This window comes from Thunnus thynnus, chromosome 1 (genome assembly GCF_963924715.1).
Source record: "Thunnus thynnus chromosome 1, fThuThy2.1, whole genome shotgun sequence".
Classification (NCBI taxonomy): Eukaryota; Metazoa; Chordata; class Actinopteri; order Scombriformes; family Scombridae; genus Thunnus; species Thunnus thynnus.
Window position 1 is genome coordinate 9,334,337 of NC_089517.1, and position 19,197 is coordinate 9,353,533.

A 19,197-nucleotide genomic window follows, 5' to 3' on the forward strand; every position below is an offset into this window, starting at 1 on the left:
CATGGCTGCACTGTTGATGTGCTCTAACATCCGCAGAGGTGGGAATAAGTGGACCTCAAGTTTTTAGTGCAACTGTCTTAGATTGTCTCCCAAATTCCACTTTGTTCCTGTTTTTTCTGGTTTTATGCAGTTAAATATTCTAAATTACTACTTGAATTGTTTACAGGAGAGGAAAAAAATACAATAAATCATATTAGATTTGAAGTGACAACTAACATCATGGAACAAAAAATTGTTTTCCACTGTGACGCATTTAGGTTGGAAGTCAAGAACACTGACTCGGATCTATCGACTTCTGACTAAGAGCAGGCATACGTCACCCACCACCACCATGCTCCCTTTTTTTGGTGAAAACAAGCACTGTAAAAGTGCCGGCACCAAATTGGAGAAACTAGTGGCAACATGCTTAAGAGCTGCTGCACATCAAACAATTAAAAAAAAAAAAACCCCAGTTTGCGATTTCCTTTACTTCCCCAAAGAGCGAAGGACAGTGGAAAAAGAGATCTTTGGCTTCAGGCCATCAGCAGAGATTATGAAAATGGTAAACTGTGGGATACATCTGTGGCAAACACTTCATCACGGGTTAGTTAATGATGTTAAAGTCAACAGTTATAATGTTAAAAGTCAAAGTAATGAATGTTGATGCTGCGTTGAAAGGGCAGTACATGGAAAATACTGAAAAGCCGAGAAAATCCCAATTTTTAGTGTTAGCCTGCAACAGCTAGCTCACTAGCAAGATGGGTATCCCCTTGTTTGTTGAAACATAGGTACAAAGTCACCTGCCTGTTCTCTGAAGTGATTTTATGTCATGATTATTGACATAATAATCCAAATTCAAAGTGTGTCCGAATGCTGAGTTAACCTCTGCCCAGATGAAGTTGTGATCTGACGTGCTGTGGTAAGCGTATTGTCTTATTTTCGTTTAATTTTTGCTGCTCTCAACCCTGTTAATTAAGCTATATTCTTCATTACAACGTCTTAATTACCTGCTGTACATTTAAATGTACACCAGTTCGGTTCAAGCAGTCATAGCTCTCTCCTCCTTTTATCAGTTTTCTCGTTAATCCCGTAGTTGTTTACATGCTATTCAGATCCGCTAGTTACTTTAGCTTAGCAGTTAGCAATGACGCTCTTCAACCTCTATTTATTTAATTTTTTCTATAATGACGTAACAATTGTTTGCCTTAAGGGCCAGAGGATTTGGGCTCCTAATTGCTAAAAAGCAATTCAGTTTTCTTATTTTATACTATTAAAGTGGCAAAGACGTCAGAATTTGCATTTACCGCCAGTCAAATTAGAGGGATTGTTTTCACCCCAAAAGGGGCGGGGCATGACACAACGGCAAAGTACCCAGATGTGCTGCTCTCATCTATGCGTAGTAATATACACAACATAGCTTCATACAATAAAATACCATCTGTGGTGCAACCACAATTTGACCTTCAGAAGAATCATAATTATCGTGAGTAGTTATTAGCGCATCTTTAAGCCATTATAAGCTGTTTTTTGGGGTGTTTTTTCATGTAAAATGCAAAACTAACACAGATTTCCCAATTCACTGAGTGGTTGTTTTTGTTCCTGTGAATGTGTCAATTCAATATACATTTTAATTTTTCACGTTTAGTAAACTATTCTTGCATTGTGGCTACGAGTGTGCGACTACCTTCCTTCATGCTTGTACTTTCATTTTGGTCAGCACCTCTTCCAACACTGGTGTGCGTTCCTCCTCTCTTTCATCATACAAACAGAAAAAACATTTTGGTCTTTATAGTGTTGAAGCTCTACCTCTATATTGCCTCTCAAACATCTTGGCTTTTCAGGGACTTTCGCCTCACAGTTAGAAAATGTTGGTTCGAAAACAGTTAATCCGAAAGAAGACACAATGATTTCAATAGATACAGGTAAAGAAGAAAGCTCTGCAAGACCTTCAGAAAGCATCAGAAAGAGTATTTTAACTGGATGCAAGTTTTAGGAACAGAAGAAGGCCATGTATGACCAAGGCTGCTTTAGATGCTTCAAATGAAAATGAATCAGTGGAAATGGAAAAACAGCAAGTCAGGGCCAAATTGTTGGTCCTTTATCGGTCCAGTGTACAGACACAGGTGAAGGCAATCAGAGCAACTTTTTTTAGATGAATAAAGGTTTTAATTTCATACTGTGTTATACTAAGCAGCGCCAGGCTTTTTTAAGATATTAAAGTATGATTTAATGTCTGTTTAGAGTCATCTCAGTTATTCATATTGTAAATTAATGTCCTTTTTAAAATGTTAATAATTTTTTTATTTCTGTTTCCATTTTTTTGCCTGATGATCACTGACTGGAGACACTAGAGGACCGTCTTTTTACGACTCACCACATGCTGACCAGAGGCAGCATGACACAGCAGTTCATCACTCTGGCTAAAGAAAGACTTGCAGACAGTAATGTCTCATTTTTGCACATCCTGCTGTCCTTGAGCTCAGCTGTAGGTTAAGTGTCACGCAGCCCCGGCGTTGCTTTGCCTGCATATCCTCTGCTTATTTTTCAGGGAACATTGGCAGCATTACTCAAAATAAACTGAGGGTGAAGATTGAAAAGTATGGCCCTGTCAAAACTTGCAGTAATTGCAGTGCAATTGCAGTGGTGGATATATTTATATTTTAAAGGCATTTAAATTTTAGTCATCATTGTCTTAGAGGGGAAATTTGGTGTGCAGTCGGTTTAAAGTAACATTGTAAAAACAGTGTTTTAATAAATGTAAATAGTGCGCTGTTCTGTTGCATTCGCTGTGTTTTCATCACCGCTGCCTTTATGATGCATTTTATGGCTCATTTTTAAAGGCCTACATATAAATGAAGCTTATTAATATTTATAAGAGTAAGTCGATTAGAGCAGAGAGCGAGTCGATGCAAACAAGTCATTCATCAAAGCAGCTGAAGTTTTGTTCCAAACTTAAATTTAAGTTCAAGTTCAAATATTTTCCCAGTGCAGAAACTGATGTTGCACCGGCTGCAGATATTCAGCCTTTTAAAAAATGACACCTACTCTCCCGTACTGGCAGCTGGTAGGAATATTGAGCTCATGAGTTATTATTGTGCTACTGTGAGGAATAATACCGGGACGTTTTGCTCGGAAAGCAGTTCATTTGTTCATTGCTTAGAAGATATTTTTTGACTGGAACTATTTGTGAGTTCAAATTACCTGATTTTTAGGCGGTGAGAGTTTTGTAATTGAGTCTTTTGTCATGTTTTTAGCTGTGTGCCGAGCAATCAGTCCGCCACTTTGGTCCAGACTGAGATATCTCAACAACTATTTGATGGATTACTGTGAAATTTGGTACGTTCATCGACTCTAGAGGATGAATCCTAATGACTTTGGTGATTCCCTGAGCCAACGTCTGGTCAAAATGTTGTCAAATAAACCAAATGTCATAAATCAACCTCATGACCAAATACCTGCTAAACTAATGCCATTCCCATCAGCCTCACCTGTACTTTTGGTTATGCTAGTTAGCAAATGTTAGCATCCCAACTCATTATAATGACAGTGATCATGGTAAACATACATGCTAAACATCAGTGTGTTAGCATGGCCACAGCTTTTCATTGAAGCAAGTGTCTGAGTGCAGCCTCACAGGGCTGCCAGCGTGACCGTGGACTCTCGTTAATAGGCTACATAATTTCATTTGCAAACACAAAGCAGCTCAGTTGGTGTCTGAATGAATGAATTACGGCAGCAGCTCTGACTTTTAAACATTTTAGTCTGTCGTGCTTCACTCACACCAGTACTTTCACTGGCTTTTTCCATCACTCATTAATTAATTCAAGCTGCCAAAAAAAGGACACCACACAAAAAACTTGAAACAAACGCAGGAAAGCACAATTCAGCAAAATAACTTACATCCAATTAAAACTTTTTTCCTCTTGGGAGTTCTTAGAGTACATATTCATGTGCCCATGCAGAGCCCCGTGTGCTTTTAACAGCCACCGATAAAATATAGTGATGAATAGTATTAATAGTGTTTTTGGGACCAGGCTGTACTGTATATAAACCTATTGTCCTTAGTTTTAGAAAATTCAGTTCAAGGAAGAATTCATCATAGCCTGACACAAAGCCATCCACTTCATGACCGTGTCTGTTTCCTCCCTCCAGCAGAGAAGTCAGAAGGACAGACTCGTCTATAAACTTGATAAAATGTCCATCTAAATATTGGCCGGGGCAGTCATTAATGGGGAAGGAGCACAAACCTCCAGGGTGCTGCTGGATAAAAACAAGCCACTATTAAAAGACACCAATGACCTGAACGGACTGAATCTGTCAGCAGCCATCCAGCCTGCAGTTCTCATATTGAACTGGAGTTGTGACAGAAGAGTCGGTGTCTTAGGAGCTGCATTCAAGGCTGAAACAAAATCTATGAACATGAGCGCCAATAGGTCTCACGTCCTTCTGGATGTTTGACAGCAAACATCAAATAATGAAGCTGTCAGATTTTTCACTCCAATCCTACAGTAGCGTCATTGATCGCCAGCTTACTTTAATGAACTCAGTAGTGCTGAAACAATCAGTCGATTAATCGATCTACAGATTTCAGTCATTTATCAAATGACAAGTTTAACGTTCTACAGCCATGCTAGCAGCTCTGTGAGGCTGTACTTGTTATTATTCATGTTATATTGGAGTTACCATAATTACATTTCCTCCATGTTGTAATTATGACTTGGAAACTGGGATTTTTCTGCACTTAAATGACCAATATGTAGGATTTAGGGGGATCTATTGGCAGAAATGGAATATAATATTCATAAGTATGTTTTAATTAGTGTATAATCACCTGAAAATAAAATTGTGTTGTGTTTTTGTTACCTTAGAATGAGCCCTTCATATCTACATAGGGAGCAGGTCCTCTTCCACGGAGCCCGCCATTTTGCACCACCATGTTTCTTCAGTAGCTCAGACCGGCAAACCAAACACTGGCTCTAGGGAGGGTATTTTGTGTTTTTCGTGGCCACCGTAGGTTCTCCTACATGCTTGGAAGAGGAGGGTGAGGGGTTATTCAGTTGGTTGCAATATGTAACCTCACTGCTTGATGCCACTAAATCCCACACACTGGTCCTTTAATATTACGGAAATACCAAAAACCCAAGCAAACATGGACGGCCTACGTAAGCTAAAGTTAATCACCAAATGCAATTTAACCCATTTTTAATGGATATAATGTAATTTTGCAATTGCACAGTATTTTAAACCCTCATACGACCAACTCAGTCATCATACAACCTTCCTGATTTGTCCTTAACATGCAAATCTTTCTGAACCCTCCCATCCATCCTACATAAAGCAAAAAAAATCCCCTGCAGCCCAAAAAGCATAAGACCACAGACCTGCAGTATAAAAGATTATAAAAGAGTCTGGAAAATTGTTGAAAGGCCACCCCGAACTGCAAATAAGGTCAATTATTACTCATGAATTTTTAATCCATGAAGGTTTTTATACTTGTAAAACTTTCCTAAAGGTTTTGGCATCATCCCAGAATCTAGAAAACCTTTTTGGCTCATGCACCAGGCGAGCAATTTTCAGTCGATTGAAAAGGCACCATCTTTGAGTCCATTGTCCAGTTCCTATAATGGATTCGTGGTTAAAATGCTAACAATTGCTAATTAGCACTAAACACAGAGTGCAGCTGAGGCTGATGGGAATTTTATTAGTTTGCAAGTATGAGGTGGAAAATGAGGTGGATCGCCAAAGTCTGTGGGATACATCATCTGGGAACCAATGTCTGAACAAACATTTAATCCTTGAAGTAGATGTTGAGATATTTCACAGGATAAGTGACATGCTGGCAGCACTAGAGGAAAAGTGAGGCAGATCACCAAAGTCAGTAGGATTCGTCCTCTGGGGACCATGAACGTCTAAGTATAAAATTTCGTGGCAATCTATTTAATAGCTGAAATATTTCATTCTAGTGCAGCTAAAAATGCCTTTCTTTGTTTTATATATTTGGGGTTTTGGTCAAATCCTGTCTCTTAATCTGAAGACATCACCTTGGGCTATAGGAACTTGTAATGGGCATTTTCCACTATTTCTTGAATTTGTAGTCATGAAAACAATTGTCAGCAGAAGCTCTAAACTCATCCTGTTCTTGTTTTATTCAGCAGTTCAAAGAAATCCACAAATTGACAAGTAACAAGGAGTTTATATTTTCAAGCAGCTTATTGAACATAAAATCACATTACCCTGAAATGTACCAATCAGCCTCTGAATAAAGAACAATTAATTACACGTGTTCTGTGATTTAGATATTAGATTTCCACTATTATCTTTTTTATTCGATCCAAAGCCCTTGAGCTAAAGTTTGAAATCGAACTCCATAGTTATGGATTAATTCAATTTAACCAAATCTTTAAGTGGTAGGATTGATATCTTTGGGGGATTATTCCGCTCTAGTGGAGGTTTTGCTTTCCTGATGCCTTTTATTTAACCACACTTTCCAGAGAAGACGTACAGTATTACGGCCCATTTTTCCTGCACTCCCTCTGCTGGCTGTTTACCTCGAGGTGCTTGTATTGGAATAAAAACATGTTGATTTTGTGATATCTTACAGGCTAACAAAGCAGCACCGTCAGGCCACTGTCCATCTCTACATGCCAGCTTTTACTCTACAAGTTTCTCAGGTCAGCTTTGCCTGGAGGGTCGGTCATCACTCTAGTCTAGTTTCAACTCCGTTTTCCTCCCGGCCTCCAAACAACGAGCTGAAAACTGGTCTGTTCAATAAATACTTCAGCTCTCCCTCTCACATGCGGTATTTTCTTCCTGCGCTCTCTTCAATGTGTGTGTTTTCTTTAAGTGCAAAAATCCATTTTGTATTTCCCAACAGCTTTTTTCCCGTACAAGTTCTTTCTCATCATTGATCAATATGTTTTACCAATCATTCCATCGACTGTCTTACTTGTTAGGGCATTTTTGGCTTTGACTGCTGCACCCTTCACTATTGACTGGCTGATATATTGATCACCATTTAATGCACGTTTTTTTAGCAGTGTGGCTTTAGGGATGGCGATGTCTGGTCCACCACTTTGGTTCAGACTGAAATATCTCAACAACTATTGGACAAATTTTCATGAAATTTTGTACAAACATTCATGCTGCCCAGAGGATGTTTTCTAAAGAAGTTGTTGATTCGTTGACTTTCCCCTTTAACGCCACCATGAGGTCAAAATTTGTGGTTTTTGAATGAATAAATAACATTCCCATCAGTTTCTGCTATACTTTGCATTTAGAGCTAAATGTTAGACATGATATAGTAAACATCATACCTGCTTAGCATCAGTATGTTAGTGCCGTTATTGTCAGTGAAACAATAAAGGAGATCTTGTTAGGGTGTTGCGGTGTGTTGCCAAGTGCCAACAGTGTATTGTAGGCAGTAATTAACTATCATATTAATGAGCGAGCTTCAGGTTTGTCTCTCAATTAATAAGATGTTACGCTAACAATATGCAGTCAAGACTCAGAAGCTGCACCTGGTTTCCAGCATGTATCATAGAAACAATGACAGTCTGCAGTGGACTTACAGGGTACAGAGCTCATCTATTATTATTCTACTTTCTCTGCAAAGGTGTCCACCAAGCCTGTTTGATAGTCCTGATAGTGTCTTTGTCAAATTTATTTAACTTGTATGCCTTCAGTTCTTTAAGCTATTCTTCCATGACTGTAGTGATTTCACTTAATGGTGCTAAATGTCTCCTTGGATTTAGTTTTTATTCCATATTCTTCTCAATTAGCTGAGTTTCTCTGAGTCTTTTCTCTATGATGGTATGAGATCTAGTGAGCATTTGTTCAGCACTTTTTCCCACTTACAGTATGGCCGGAAGCTTTACTGTATAATATATATGATGTTATTCGTTTTTGTCTTTTAAGCTCTGAAGAAGGTACATTTATGCCGAAAAGTCAGCTTATGGAATAAAGTCTGTGCTGCTGACTGTATGGGCTGTTTGCAGTTCCTTTAGCTTAACGCAGCTTGATGAACAAGGCCAGTCAGACACTGTGTCTGAAAACCACTAAAGAGGGATGAGTAGCCAATATTTGTATTTTTAAAAAGTTGCAGTTTTAAGGGGGGGGTATAGGATTTTTAAGACATCTCATGAGAGAAAGATTTGCCTACTGAAGAGAGACACTGATCAGCAGCCACTTTAGGGGAGTTTTTGGATACACCGCAGGCTCTATATTTTCATTTCCACCTGTCAAAAAGAGGCAGAGCCTGCTCTTTTTCTTATAGGATGACCTGAATGGCAGGATAATTGAATTTTAGGGGTCCGTCACCTTTGTCAGGAAAAAAAAAAAAAGAGGAAATGTTGGTGTGACATTTAATCTTTCAGTTGGCCTCTCTAACTTAAAAGTCATCCTGCTATCTCACTGCTACGTCTACAGACAGTTTCTTCTGCGTTGACTCATGGCGTCCTCTGTGTTGATAAATTGTTGCAGCATTATTTAACTGACTGACAGGCTGTCCTTTTGCTTTACGCTGTGATTGATTTTATTACAGCATTTTTAAGATAAAGAAAAAAACAAATGTCAAACATAATGTATGAGGAAAAACAAAACCCCCAAAACCTTTAAATGATACCTGTTTATTTTGATATCAAGACAAGGGACACAAAAGCAATGCGGAGGGACAACGGGGTTGTTTAAAAGGATGGACAGCTGGGTACGTATCCGGGAAGGCGCCCGCAGTACGTGTTTCCTGTGTTACACGTGGTACACTCGCAGTTTCTGGCCACAGGGTAGGTGACTCCCACCGGACAGCCTTCGATGTGTTTCACCTCATAGGACCAGTCGCCATTACAGATCTTCTGTTCATCATGGCTGATGTAGACCGGATCCTGTCATCAACAGCAAAACGTTATCAGAAGGATCGTCACACACACACACACTTCAGTCAGTTCTTTATGTGAGAAGGTGTTTTGTGATTCCCAAAAATGATGAAAGAGTAAAATCAACAAAGAGACGACGTCAGACTCAAATGGAGACTGTTGCAAATATGTGGATTAATACTTGACAACTACTAAATCAAATAATTGTTTATGTTCTATTGAAGGTGTATTTTCTTCAATAATTTGTGTAAATGCAAAAGTAAATGTGGGGCATGTTAAAAGAAGCAGGTTCACTGATTTAACTTTGCTAAACAAAAATGTTTTTAGTCCATGTCGTGGAGTTGAGGAGGTTCTGGGTTTTACTCAACAACTTTATTCAAATAACTTTTTTTTTAACACACCTCTGATCTGTATTTTCAATTTTGATCATCTGAGAAGTTTACAAAATGAAAAATATCAGTTACATACATATCTGTAATTTACATGGTCAAAAACATACTGATTTATCATTTAATCCAGTGATTTGTCAACTTTATGTGTGGTCAGCTAGTTAACTGTGTTTTCTTGTCTTGTTTGTATTGTTTGACTTTAACTTAATTGAAATCAACTAAACATAAAAACTCCCTAAACCTTAACTGACCTTATAATAAATACTGTTTCCAAACACTAATACTACACATATTGGATTGTAACAACTTTATACACTACAGCCAAACATAGGATGCACATGAGCTCAAGCAGAATAAATGCACAGACTTGCAAATGATGTCTCATAACGAACAAGTTAGACGACAGGTTTTTGACTTTTTAACTTCACCTCGAGGTAGCACTGTCCTTCACATATGGTGGTGAGTATGAACTCGGTGATGCCACAGCTCTCCACAGAGATGCTGATGTTCTTTGGATGACAGCCGTAACTGCAACCCTGCCCCGCCCCCGCCAGCGCCAGCACTGCTGCCATGACAACCAGCTGCATCCTCTGCTGGGTGCAGCACAGACGCCTGCCACAAGAGGGGATCAGACCTCACATCAGATACTGAACTATGTCAGAGGATCTGAAGGGGGGGGGGGGGGGTATCATTGCAGGATCCAAATAAATAGATGTGGTTCAAGGTGTGGCACAGTGTGATCGCGTAGAGACTATTTCCAGCTTTTTGATGATTTTATGGCTCAGGGACCAGTTTATGATGCTGGGTTTAGATCTACAGAGCATGTTTAAGTTTAAGTAAGTGTGCCTCCCCTCTGCTAATACATGAACAAAACAAAATTACCTCTTGTTTGTGTCTAATAGCTGGAAATCTCTATACCAAAGCTTTACATTGTTGTAGTGTACTGTATTGTAGAATAGAATATGATCTATTAATGAAATATATCATGAACAAAATATGTTTTTGTTAAAAAATAAATACATAAACGTGCCAAATTTAATTTTCAGAGTGGATAACCAAAATATTTTCCCCTAGTCTCTCTATCAACTGAAAAAAAATAAATAATACTGATAAAACCCTATCAGTTCCTATCAGGACTTAAAGGTTTGGTTCCTCTAAATTACAAAATCAACACGTTTCTCACTTCCAGTTGTATCTACAGAGATTTCTGCTGCCGTCACAACACAACAAAGGTGACTGGAATTATGTTTGTGGTATTAAACAGCGTTAAGAAATTACATTTGAAAACTGTTATGTGTCTTTTTAGAAACAATGTCCCAGTTACTCTGGATAATCCACAGACTTTATTGTGAACAGTTTTCGTTGACGGTAATATTTACAAAAGAAGTACATTGACAAAATGATCTTAACTCAAGGTCCTCTTATTAGCTTTTTTTTCTGTAGTTTACAACCACATCTCACAGCTAAGATTGAGTTAAGATTTTGTCCGTTCCCAAGGTCAAGAAGGAACTTTCACGCTCAGGAAAAATATGCTGCGTTCTGCGGATCATCCGAAGTAACAAGGACACATTTTTTGTAAAGAGATGTTTCTGTTGAATTTTTAAAATGCATTTCTAGCGGTGCGAGCACCTCAAATCCATTATGGAAGAAATCTCAAAGATAAATAAACCCCAAATGATCTGAGTATATAGGAAGTAAACTATCTCATAGTCAGACATCACTGTCCAGACTAAATAACTGAGGTGATCAAACATAATAATATGCTGTCCTCTCTATGCTATTAAAATGTGCATGTTTGAATATCCTTTAACAATACCAGCAGAAAAAAGTGATTAAAAAAGGGGATAAGTACATTCTCAGTTATCATTTACATGATTTTCAAGAGACTTTTTACATCAAAGTTGTTGTTTTTTTGAAAGCTGTAAATCAGATCAGCTGATGTAAAGGCTCTTAAATATATGAAAATTTAATTCCTTTCATCTTCACATCTTCATCATCATTACAGGGGCATAAACATTTAAAATATCACCTTGAGATTAAATTTTACAGACACAGCACATACATAAAGATGTCATTTTTTAACAAATATACCTTAATATGAGACAATTTCACAGTGTCTCTATATATTCCCGTTATGTTATGACGCTTTAGAGCAGAATCATAATTCAGCAGTTTGCATGTGATGTACATAAATCTTTAACCAAAAAACGTACCTGTAGAGATCTGTTTGCTTTGGAAGTTGCACGTCTTGTTTCTCCTGTTAGCGTCTAAACATCTGTAACAGCTCTCGTCCTGCGACTGCTCTCTCTCCAACTTAAATAGGGTCGCTCCTAAATCCTTTTAATCTATTCAGCCTCGGCTCGGTGCTATTTTTCCTAACTGTTTAGACTTAAAAAGCAAAATCCTCCGTCTTTTTTCCCTCGACAGATCAGGGAAGGCCCGTGGCTCAAGGCCTTTCCCTCCTACACATGAGGAGGAGCGAGTTGGTATCTTCAGAAATCTGGTTTAGATCACAGGAGTGAAAGGCTTAGAGGGACCACAGAAATATAAACAAGTATCAGCCCCCACAGTTAGATGGAAAACACTGACACAAGCATCAGTAATTGATTTGTTATGTTCCATCCTCAATAATTTGTAGAGTTTTATCTTTTTCCAGCGTGTTAACGATAACAACACGCGTCATTGTCACTTCTGAAACTAAATGAGACGTATCGAACCTTTTCCTGAGATAAAAGTATCAAAGATTTGTGGCTTTTCTGTCATTTTCTGCTGTTCTACCATAGAATAAACACACCTGAGAACCAAATTCAATTGGTAGATCAATTTTAATTAGGTTTTTAAAGGTATGGATAAATGCGATTGAGCATTTCAGTGGGATCAAACTACTTAAATACACTTTTCTTATGTGATTATATCATCTTTCAAATGATTCTGATAGCATCAGTTTTTGCTCACAGAAAAATGAGACGATCCAGGTGCAGTTTGGTTTCAGCCTCCGTGTTCCTCTCAGCCCATTCATCTCAATAGTCATATCCAGAGACACCGAGACACTGTAGAGAAAGATATCACCACGGTGTATTTTTGTTTGATATCACCATGACAGGACGCCAAAGTCGGAAGTTTTCACACAGTGGCTTTAAGCTGTCTCATGTGTAGGATCTAAAAACATATGCATCAACTTTTTAAGACTGCAGGGAACCCTTTATTGTTCCTGATCTGTGTGAATGATAAATCTACAACTTCAATGTTTCTCTGACACTTTTTTTGTTTAATGAGGTGCAACTGAGTGTTGCATCCAGTGATAGAAGGAGTATTCAAATAATTGACTTGACAGTAAAAATAGCAATGCCACTCTGCACAAATAATACTGACTGCAAGTGTGTACTTACAAGTATCAAAAGTAAAATGATCAAATCATTTGTCTGAGTAGAAGAATAAAATAACACACAACTGACATACTCAAGTAAAGAACAAATACATCAAAATTGTGCTTAAGTACAATGCTTAAATAAATGTACTAAGTTATTTTACACCACTTATTGCCTCCCTTATGTTTCATACAGTTGTAGCCTAATGTCCTGAAAGTCTGCTGCTATCTGTTTATGAGAAATTCTGTATTCTGCTGCATTCAATAAAAAGTAAGCACTGCACCACAGCCTGGACAGTCTGCAGTGACAGTAGAATATAACTACTTGGGCTGCAGCCACGGTTCATCCAACTGCTGCTCCGTCTGCCCTTGCAGCCACCAGGGACTCAGGTTCCCCAACATCCTGCTGAACTGCTATACCTGCCTGGCAAGGACTTTTATGGAGTGTCACCCTCGTCCTCTTAGGTAGTCTGAGCTGAAATACATCATTGTTAGCATACATTTTGTCCTTAATGAACACAAGTCATGATTAATCTTGTATTCGGAGTTAGAATGCATCATTAGTCATTTTCTGAGTAGTCTGCATAACAGCTGGTAATTCCTCTTAAAATCAGCGCATCTGCACCGAAAATTGCTTTATTAAGTATGGAGCTGAATGCATGCACTGTATTTATATGCTAATTACATAAGCACCTTATTTACACTCAGTGTGGACTCTGGAAAGGGCAGTTAAACTTGCAGTGCAGAACTTGTACATAAATGAATGTCTGGTTAGCTCTCTGCTAACTTGAAGGGGATAAAATTATTTAATCGTGCGTTCCTCTAGACTTTCCGAATGTAATCGGACCGAATCAAATTCTGATAGTGAAATGAGTCATTTCACGGTGGTTGTGTGATGCTCAGAACAATTTATCTACCCTTTTACAGCCGCAACACTAGCGACGGAGTAGGCTACAGCGGAGCCTATGACAACACCTGTCGACAGTGTTTCCTAATGTCCTTGTTTAGGCCCATATTTAGAAACTAGACTGTAATTAAGATGATTTATGGATGGGTTATATATACAACAAAGAAATGATTATTACCGTTATGACTCTGCACTATACCTGCTCTGTGCCCTTGGTTATAACCAATCCAGTCCCTTTTACGAGTTTAAATATATTTAAAGTGGAAATAGGCCTACAACCCATGAAGGGCAGTTTTCCATTTGCCAAAAAGTGATTCCAGCTCCTACCTTGGGACTGAAAGGTTGTTTCTGCCACAAAATTACTTGATTTCGTTCATGGGGGTGATATTTTAAAGGTTATAGCTTACCTAGCCCATTTTTTTACCAGTTGAAATACCTTTAAAGGGCCAATACAACCCATAAAATGCATTTTTCCACTTGCAAAAAAGTGATTCCAGCTCCTACTTTGGGACCGAAAGGTTGTTTCTGCTTCAAAATGACTTGATTTCATTCATGAGGATCATATTTTAAAGATTATAGCTCACCCTGTCCTTTTTACCAGTTGAAATATCTTTAAAGCGGCAATACAACCCATAAAATGAACTCTTGCACTTGCCAAAAAATGATTACAGCTCCTACCTCAGGACTGAAAGGTTGTTTCTACCTCATAATGACTTGATTTCATTTATGGGGGTTATATTTAAAGATTATAGCTCACCCAGTCCTTTTTACCAGTTGAAATATCTTTAAAACGACAATACAACCCATAAAATGCACTTGCCAAAAATGATTCCAGCTTCTACCTTGGGACTGAAATGTTGTTTCTGTTTCAAAATGACTTAATTTTTATTTTAGCCAAACCATGATTGAAAAAACAGTTCAGCCTTATGCAGGTACTGTCTTGCCGCCAATTACTTTGAATTAACCTTTTTTTTTTGTTATATTTTTCAGGTTTTATAATATTCTTCTATGGCTTCCCTTTTAAACTGTGTTTCTGCTTCACTTAGTAGCCACAGTTATTTCTTAACATATTTATTTTTTTTAACATCAGCAACGTCTGTGCTTTCTCTTTACCTTTCAGTCCCAAGGTAGGAGCTGGAATCACTTTTTGGCAAGTGGAAAAATGCATTTTATGGGTTGTATTGGCCCTTTAAAAGTATTTCAACTGGTAAAACGGCTGAGTGAGCTATAATCTTTAAAATATAACTCCCGTGAATCAAATCAAGTTATTTTGAGGCAGAAACAAGCTTTCAGTCCCAAGGCAGGAGTTGGAATCACTTTTTGGCAAGTAGAAAACTGTTTTTTATGGGTTGTATTGGCCCTTTAAAGGTATCTCAACTGGTGGAAAAGGGCTTGGTAAGCTAAAAATCTGTAAAATATCACCCCCATGAATGAAATCAAGTCATTTTGAGGCAGGAACAACCTTTCAGTCCCAAGGTAGGAGCTGGAACCACTTTTTGGCAAGTGGAAAAGTGCCTTTTATGGGTTGAAGGCCTACTGCCACTTAAGATATATTTGAACTGGTAGAAAGGACTGGATTGGTTATAATCTAGGGCACGGAGGAGGCAAAATAGCGCAGAGTCATAAGAGTAATTGCAAAAGAGATAATTTCTTTATTTTATATATAACCCATCTATAAGTCATATTAATTACAGTCTAGTTTCCAAATATAGGCCTAAACAAGGATATTAGACAAACCAAACACATACAAACTTCAGAAACTACTAGTATAATATTGCCTATAATCCCATAAATGTCATGCCTGATTACGCTATAAACTTCTTTGATCACTACTGTGATTATTCGGTTATTATCACGGACATTAAGTTATGTGTATTTGCACGTTATGACTGTTTGATCCAGATAAAAGTAGCTGTAGACATATATAAACTGAGTGATACAGCTTTAACAGGCTGCGAGGGATACTGCAGACAGGAATCACTTTTTGGCAGAAAATCACTTTTTAATTGGATATGTTAGATCTCTGAGAAGAGGAGATGATATGAATACTCTCTCTCTTTACTCTTCAAACTTTAACACCAAGAGATCTAAATCAATAATATAATATAATATGAGATAAAACACATTTTGTAAATTCATATTCAGATTAATTAAAGTGTAACTTCGTATAACCTCGTTATCTCTTCATAGGCTTGATCATGAGACCCACACACACATGTTTGTGTACGTCATTAGAATAATATAATACATATATGTGGAGATTTTGCTGCTGATATTTATTCTCAATGATGTTTTTGTAAAACTTTTTAAGGTCCTCCTTTTCTCTAGCTCAAACTAGTGATATTTTTTGACTATTATTGATATTTTGATTTGTCATCTTTGTACTTTTTTTGGATGATGGAATAATTGTTGATTGATGTGACATGTGCATCACCCTGGGCGGGTTGGATGATTAATTCAACCTGCCAACATAGAGCCTGCCAGCCTGTGTGTGTATGTATCAACAAGTCCTCCAAATTAAACGACCGAATATGTTGTTTGACCACGTGACTCCAGAACAACATGTAGGTTTTCTAATCTGGCGCCTCTATCAGCAGATCATCCTTTGTCTGTTCTTTCCAAAACTGTTACAAATCATAGTTGGAAAATGTGACACACTTTGAAACAGGAAATGAACGACGGTCTCCTGCGGCAAAGTCCACTGTTGGATTAATACCTCCATCCACCCCTCCTCCCCCAAATGAGGAAAAATGTCACCTTATAGCTATAAATGTCATCTGGACTGTGCCACTGCTCCGGGTCATAATTACTACTTCCTCTAGATTGCATCTGTCACTCAAACGCAATTATATTCAGTCATTTTTGGGCAACTGACATCACGACCTATTGTGTTGTTTTTCTTTGCAGGACAGTGTTGTATATATACTGCTGTGGAATTCATTCTTTAAAACATTTTGACCTGACAAAAACCCAACTTTGATCTAAATGTTGTGTAATTTGTATTAAAATGGTGGCTTTGGAGTAAGTGTGCGAGCTTTACTTTTTTCCCAACGTAGGACATGAATGTGTGCTCCAAGTTTCATGGCAATCCATCCGATAGTTGTTGAGATACTTCAGTCTGGATTAAAGCGGTGGACTGGCCGACTAAACTTGCCACCCCAAAAATAAAAGAAGCTTTAGAACAATCAGAAGATGTACCCGTTTCTTTTTTTTGCAGCCATCAGAAGAGAAGACCTGCCCTGTCATGTCACATTAATGTCCACTGGGAATCAATTTGGAAATGATGGACGAGGTGATGGTTTCAGTGCCCGAGATGATTTTCTGGTTCATAACTTTAAGCGCTACTATAAAAAAAAAAGAAGCTCCTATGGGTGTAAAAGCTCAAACAAGCTTTATATGAAACCACATATAAAAACAGCTCCGAGCCGTACATCTTGCTGACATCACAGATTTGAGTCATGGGTCATTGGTTTTGAGCTCCTCTCAGCCCTTGCTTTTCATCAACACACCGTAAACACTGCCATAACAGGACAGACAGCATGCATAAAAACCCGCTCAGTCACACCTCGCCCTCCCGTTCTGCAGAGCGTCACCTCCTCTGCCGCTGCATCTGCTGCTATTCCTTTAAAATCATTGTGTCGCATGCAAACACACTCACAGAGGCCCTGAAACCACTCACGTTTTCACCCTCCTTTCATCGGGTCAAAACAAAAAACGCCTCCACAGCATCGCCAAGGGCGAGGCTTTTGTTTGGTGACCGTGATGTGTGCAGGAGCGTCGAAGTAAGAGTATCGACTGCTGAAGGTTCTTTCTCTCGGTCTCTACTTTCTCTTTTTGTTTTCATCTAATCTCACTCCATGCCCATTGTTTTATTTCTTTGCTCAGCATTTCTATGTTTCTTTGACTTTTAAATATCTTATAATTAACTTTTTGTGTTCTTTTAAACCGTGCTGCTTCTCATTAGTCCACGTTATTCTTGTAAAGTACTAGTATCTGCTGAGTCACTTCTACCCCTGAAAATAGCCCAAATCAAAATGTTGGTATTTTTACTAACATATGTGGATTTGTTATAAATATTTTGATTTTATAATATGTTAATGCAGGGTTGTGTGATCATTCAAAATGATAGTTTACTGATTTTCAGTGGTGTTGTTTTGTGATGATATGATCATATTTTTTTATCTTTTTACAGAATTATCTTGACCAAATTAAAGATCCCCTCCAGATATGCCTTAAGTAATATAAAAATACTCTGCTTGGAACAATAATGTGTGTCTGATACAGCTTTTCCTAAAAAAAAAAAAGATAATTACTTCCTTAAAATGACATCTCCTCTTTCTCCCTCATTAAAAATTCCAGAATATATAAATATGCAAATTTATTTCATTTTAGAAGTTTAACTGCTGGACACAAGACACTGAAAAGTCAGTTCTCAGTGTTTGTGCACTGGAGGCTTCAAGTTTCCACATCACACTTGTGTAAATTAAATATTGGACTACGATTGGCTTCCAAACTAGTTGTGATGCCACAAATCCTGCTCATAGGTCCGCCTCTAAAAAATCAGATTTTCAATGAGCAAAGAGAAACTTTCCACTTTCAGCAGATTAATGTGAAAACAACTTTCGGGTGTCGAACTCTGCTCATACATCATTCTGCACAGTGAAGCTCAAACGTCTGACTAGTTACCAAGTCAAGGGAAATAAAACTGAAAGATTTAGTGGAATTACAAACTCAGTTCTGTATAGAACGAAAAAACAGGTTATTGCCTGAAAATGTACAGAGGTTGTTTGTGTTAAGATCAGGAAGGAAATTGTATTTTAAAACCCAGTATGTGTGTACTACATTAAAGCAGATGTGTATTTCAATGTCATCTCAAATGTTGTTCAACTATTAATCAATTTCAGAAAACTATTTAGACAATATGAACTAAATGACTGATGTTTACATTTAGTCTTCCATCTTTGGTCATATATGAGTGTTTTGATGTGTGCATATTGGCAGATAGATCGTCTATTATAGATCACTTATGATATTATTTTGAGAAGGGGGCAGATAATATCACATTTTCTTCTTTTCTATCAGGGAACGTGTATGATGTAAATTGTAGCTCATATTTAGTGTAAAAATATGAAAGAGTACACGAAAGTGATTGAATCAAATGAAGAAAAAGAATGATTCAATTGTAATTAAACAGAATCAAATAAATAATTATTTAAGTTTCTGTTTTACACATTTAAAATTTTTGACATCATTAAAACTTTGGAACAAAGTTGACTGCACTGAACGACAATTTTATCATTCTAAATGTGATTTTGCACACGTTTACTATATCATGATATATATTAATAGAAAAGAGAAGGATGCTGAACTGCAGAGTCGAGTCGAGTGATCCCACATTTCCTGTAATTTAATCACAACAAACGACACCTTTCACATAGTAATCATGTGATCCATTCTTAATATAAAGGTTACTGACTCTAGTTATTATTATTAACTACATCTTAGACATTTAGATGTTTTTTTCTTGCAAATAAATTTAATTTAACAGACATCAGTTTTGCTTTTTGTGACCCTGTAAGAAGTATAAAGATTTTATCAACAGACGCACCTGTTTTGCAGCTCTGGCATTGATTCAAAGTGCATCTGAACTTGTTTGTAATGAGGCACCCTCTATCCTCGCACTATCAC

The 19,197-nt window shown here is 37.7% G+C and overlaps 1 protein-coding gene across 1 annotated transcript; it reads right to left on the reverse strand.

Annotated features, from left to right (window-relative positions):
• Positions 1 to 8,587: 8,587 nt before the first annotated feature.
• Positions 8,588 to 11,738, reverse strand: LOC137172891 (gonadotropin subunit beta-1). The gene is made up of 3 exons (XM_067577519.1): positions 11,449 to 11,738; positions 9,664 to 9,847; positions 8,588 to 8,855 (listed from the first exon to the last, which is right to left on the reverse strand). Exons 2-3 carry the CDS (start codon positions 9,820 to 9,822, stop codon positions 8,661 to 8,663), a joined length of 354 nt encoding a protein of 117 aa, XP_067433620.1. The 5' UTR covers positions 9,823 to 9,847; positions 11,449 to 11,738; the 3' UTR covers positions 8,588 to 8,660.
• Positions 11,739 to 19,197: the final 7,459 nt, after the last annotated feature.

Bases quoted from the DNA above. Each gene is read 5' to 3' on its own strand.
- LOC137172891 (XM_067577519.1), bottom strand. From the start codon at position 9,822: ATGCAGCTGGTTGTCATGGCAGCAGTGCTGGCGCTGGCGGGGGCGGGG. The intron at 8,856-9,663 runs GTGAAGTTAAAA...TGTTGATGACAG, and splicing joins AAGGACAGTGCTACCTCGAG to GATCCGGTCTACATCAGCCA.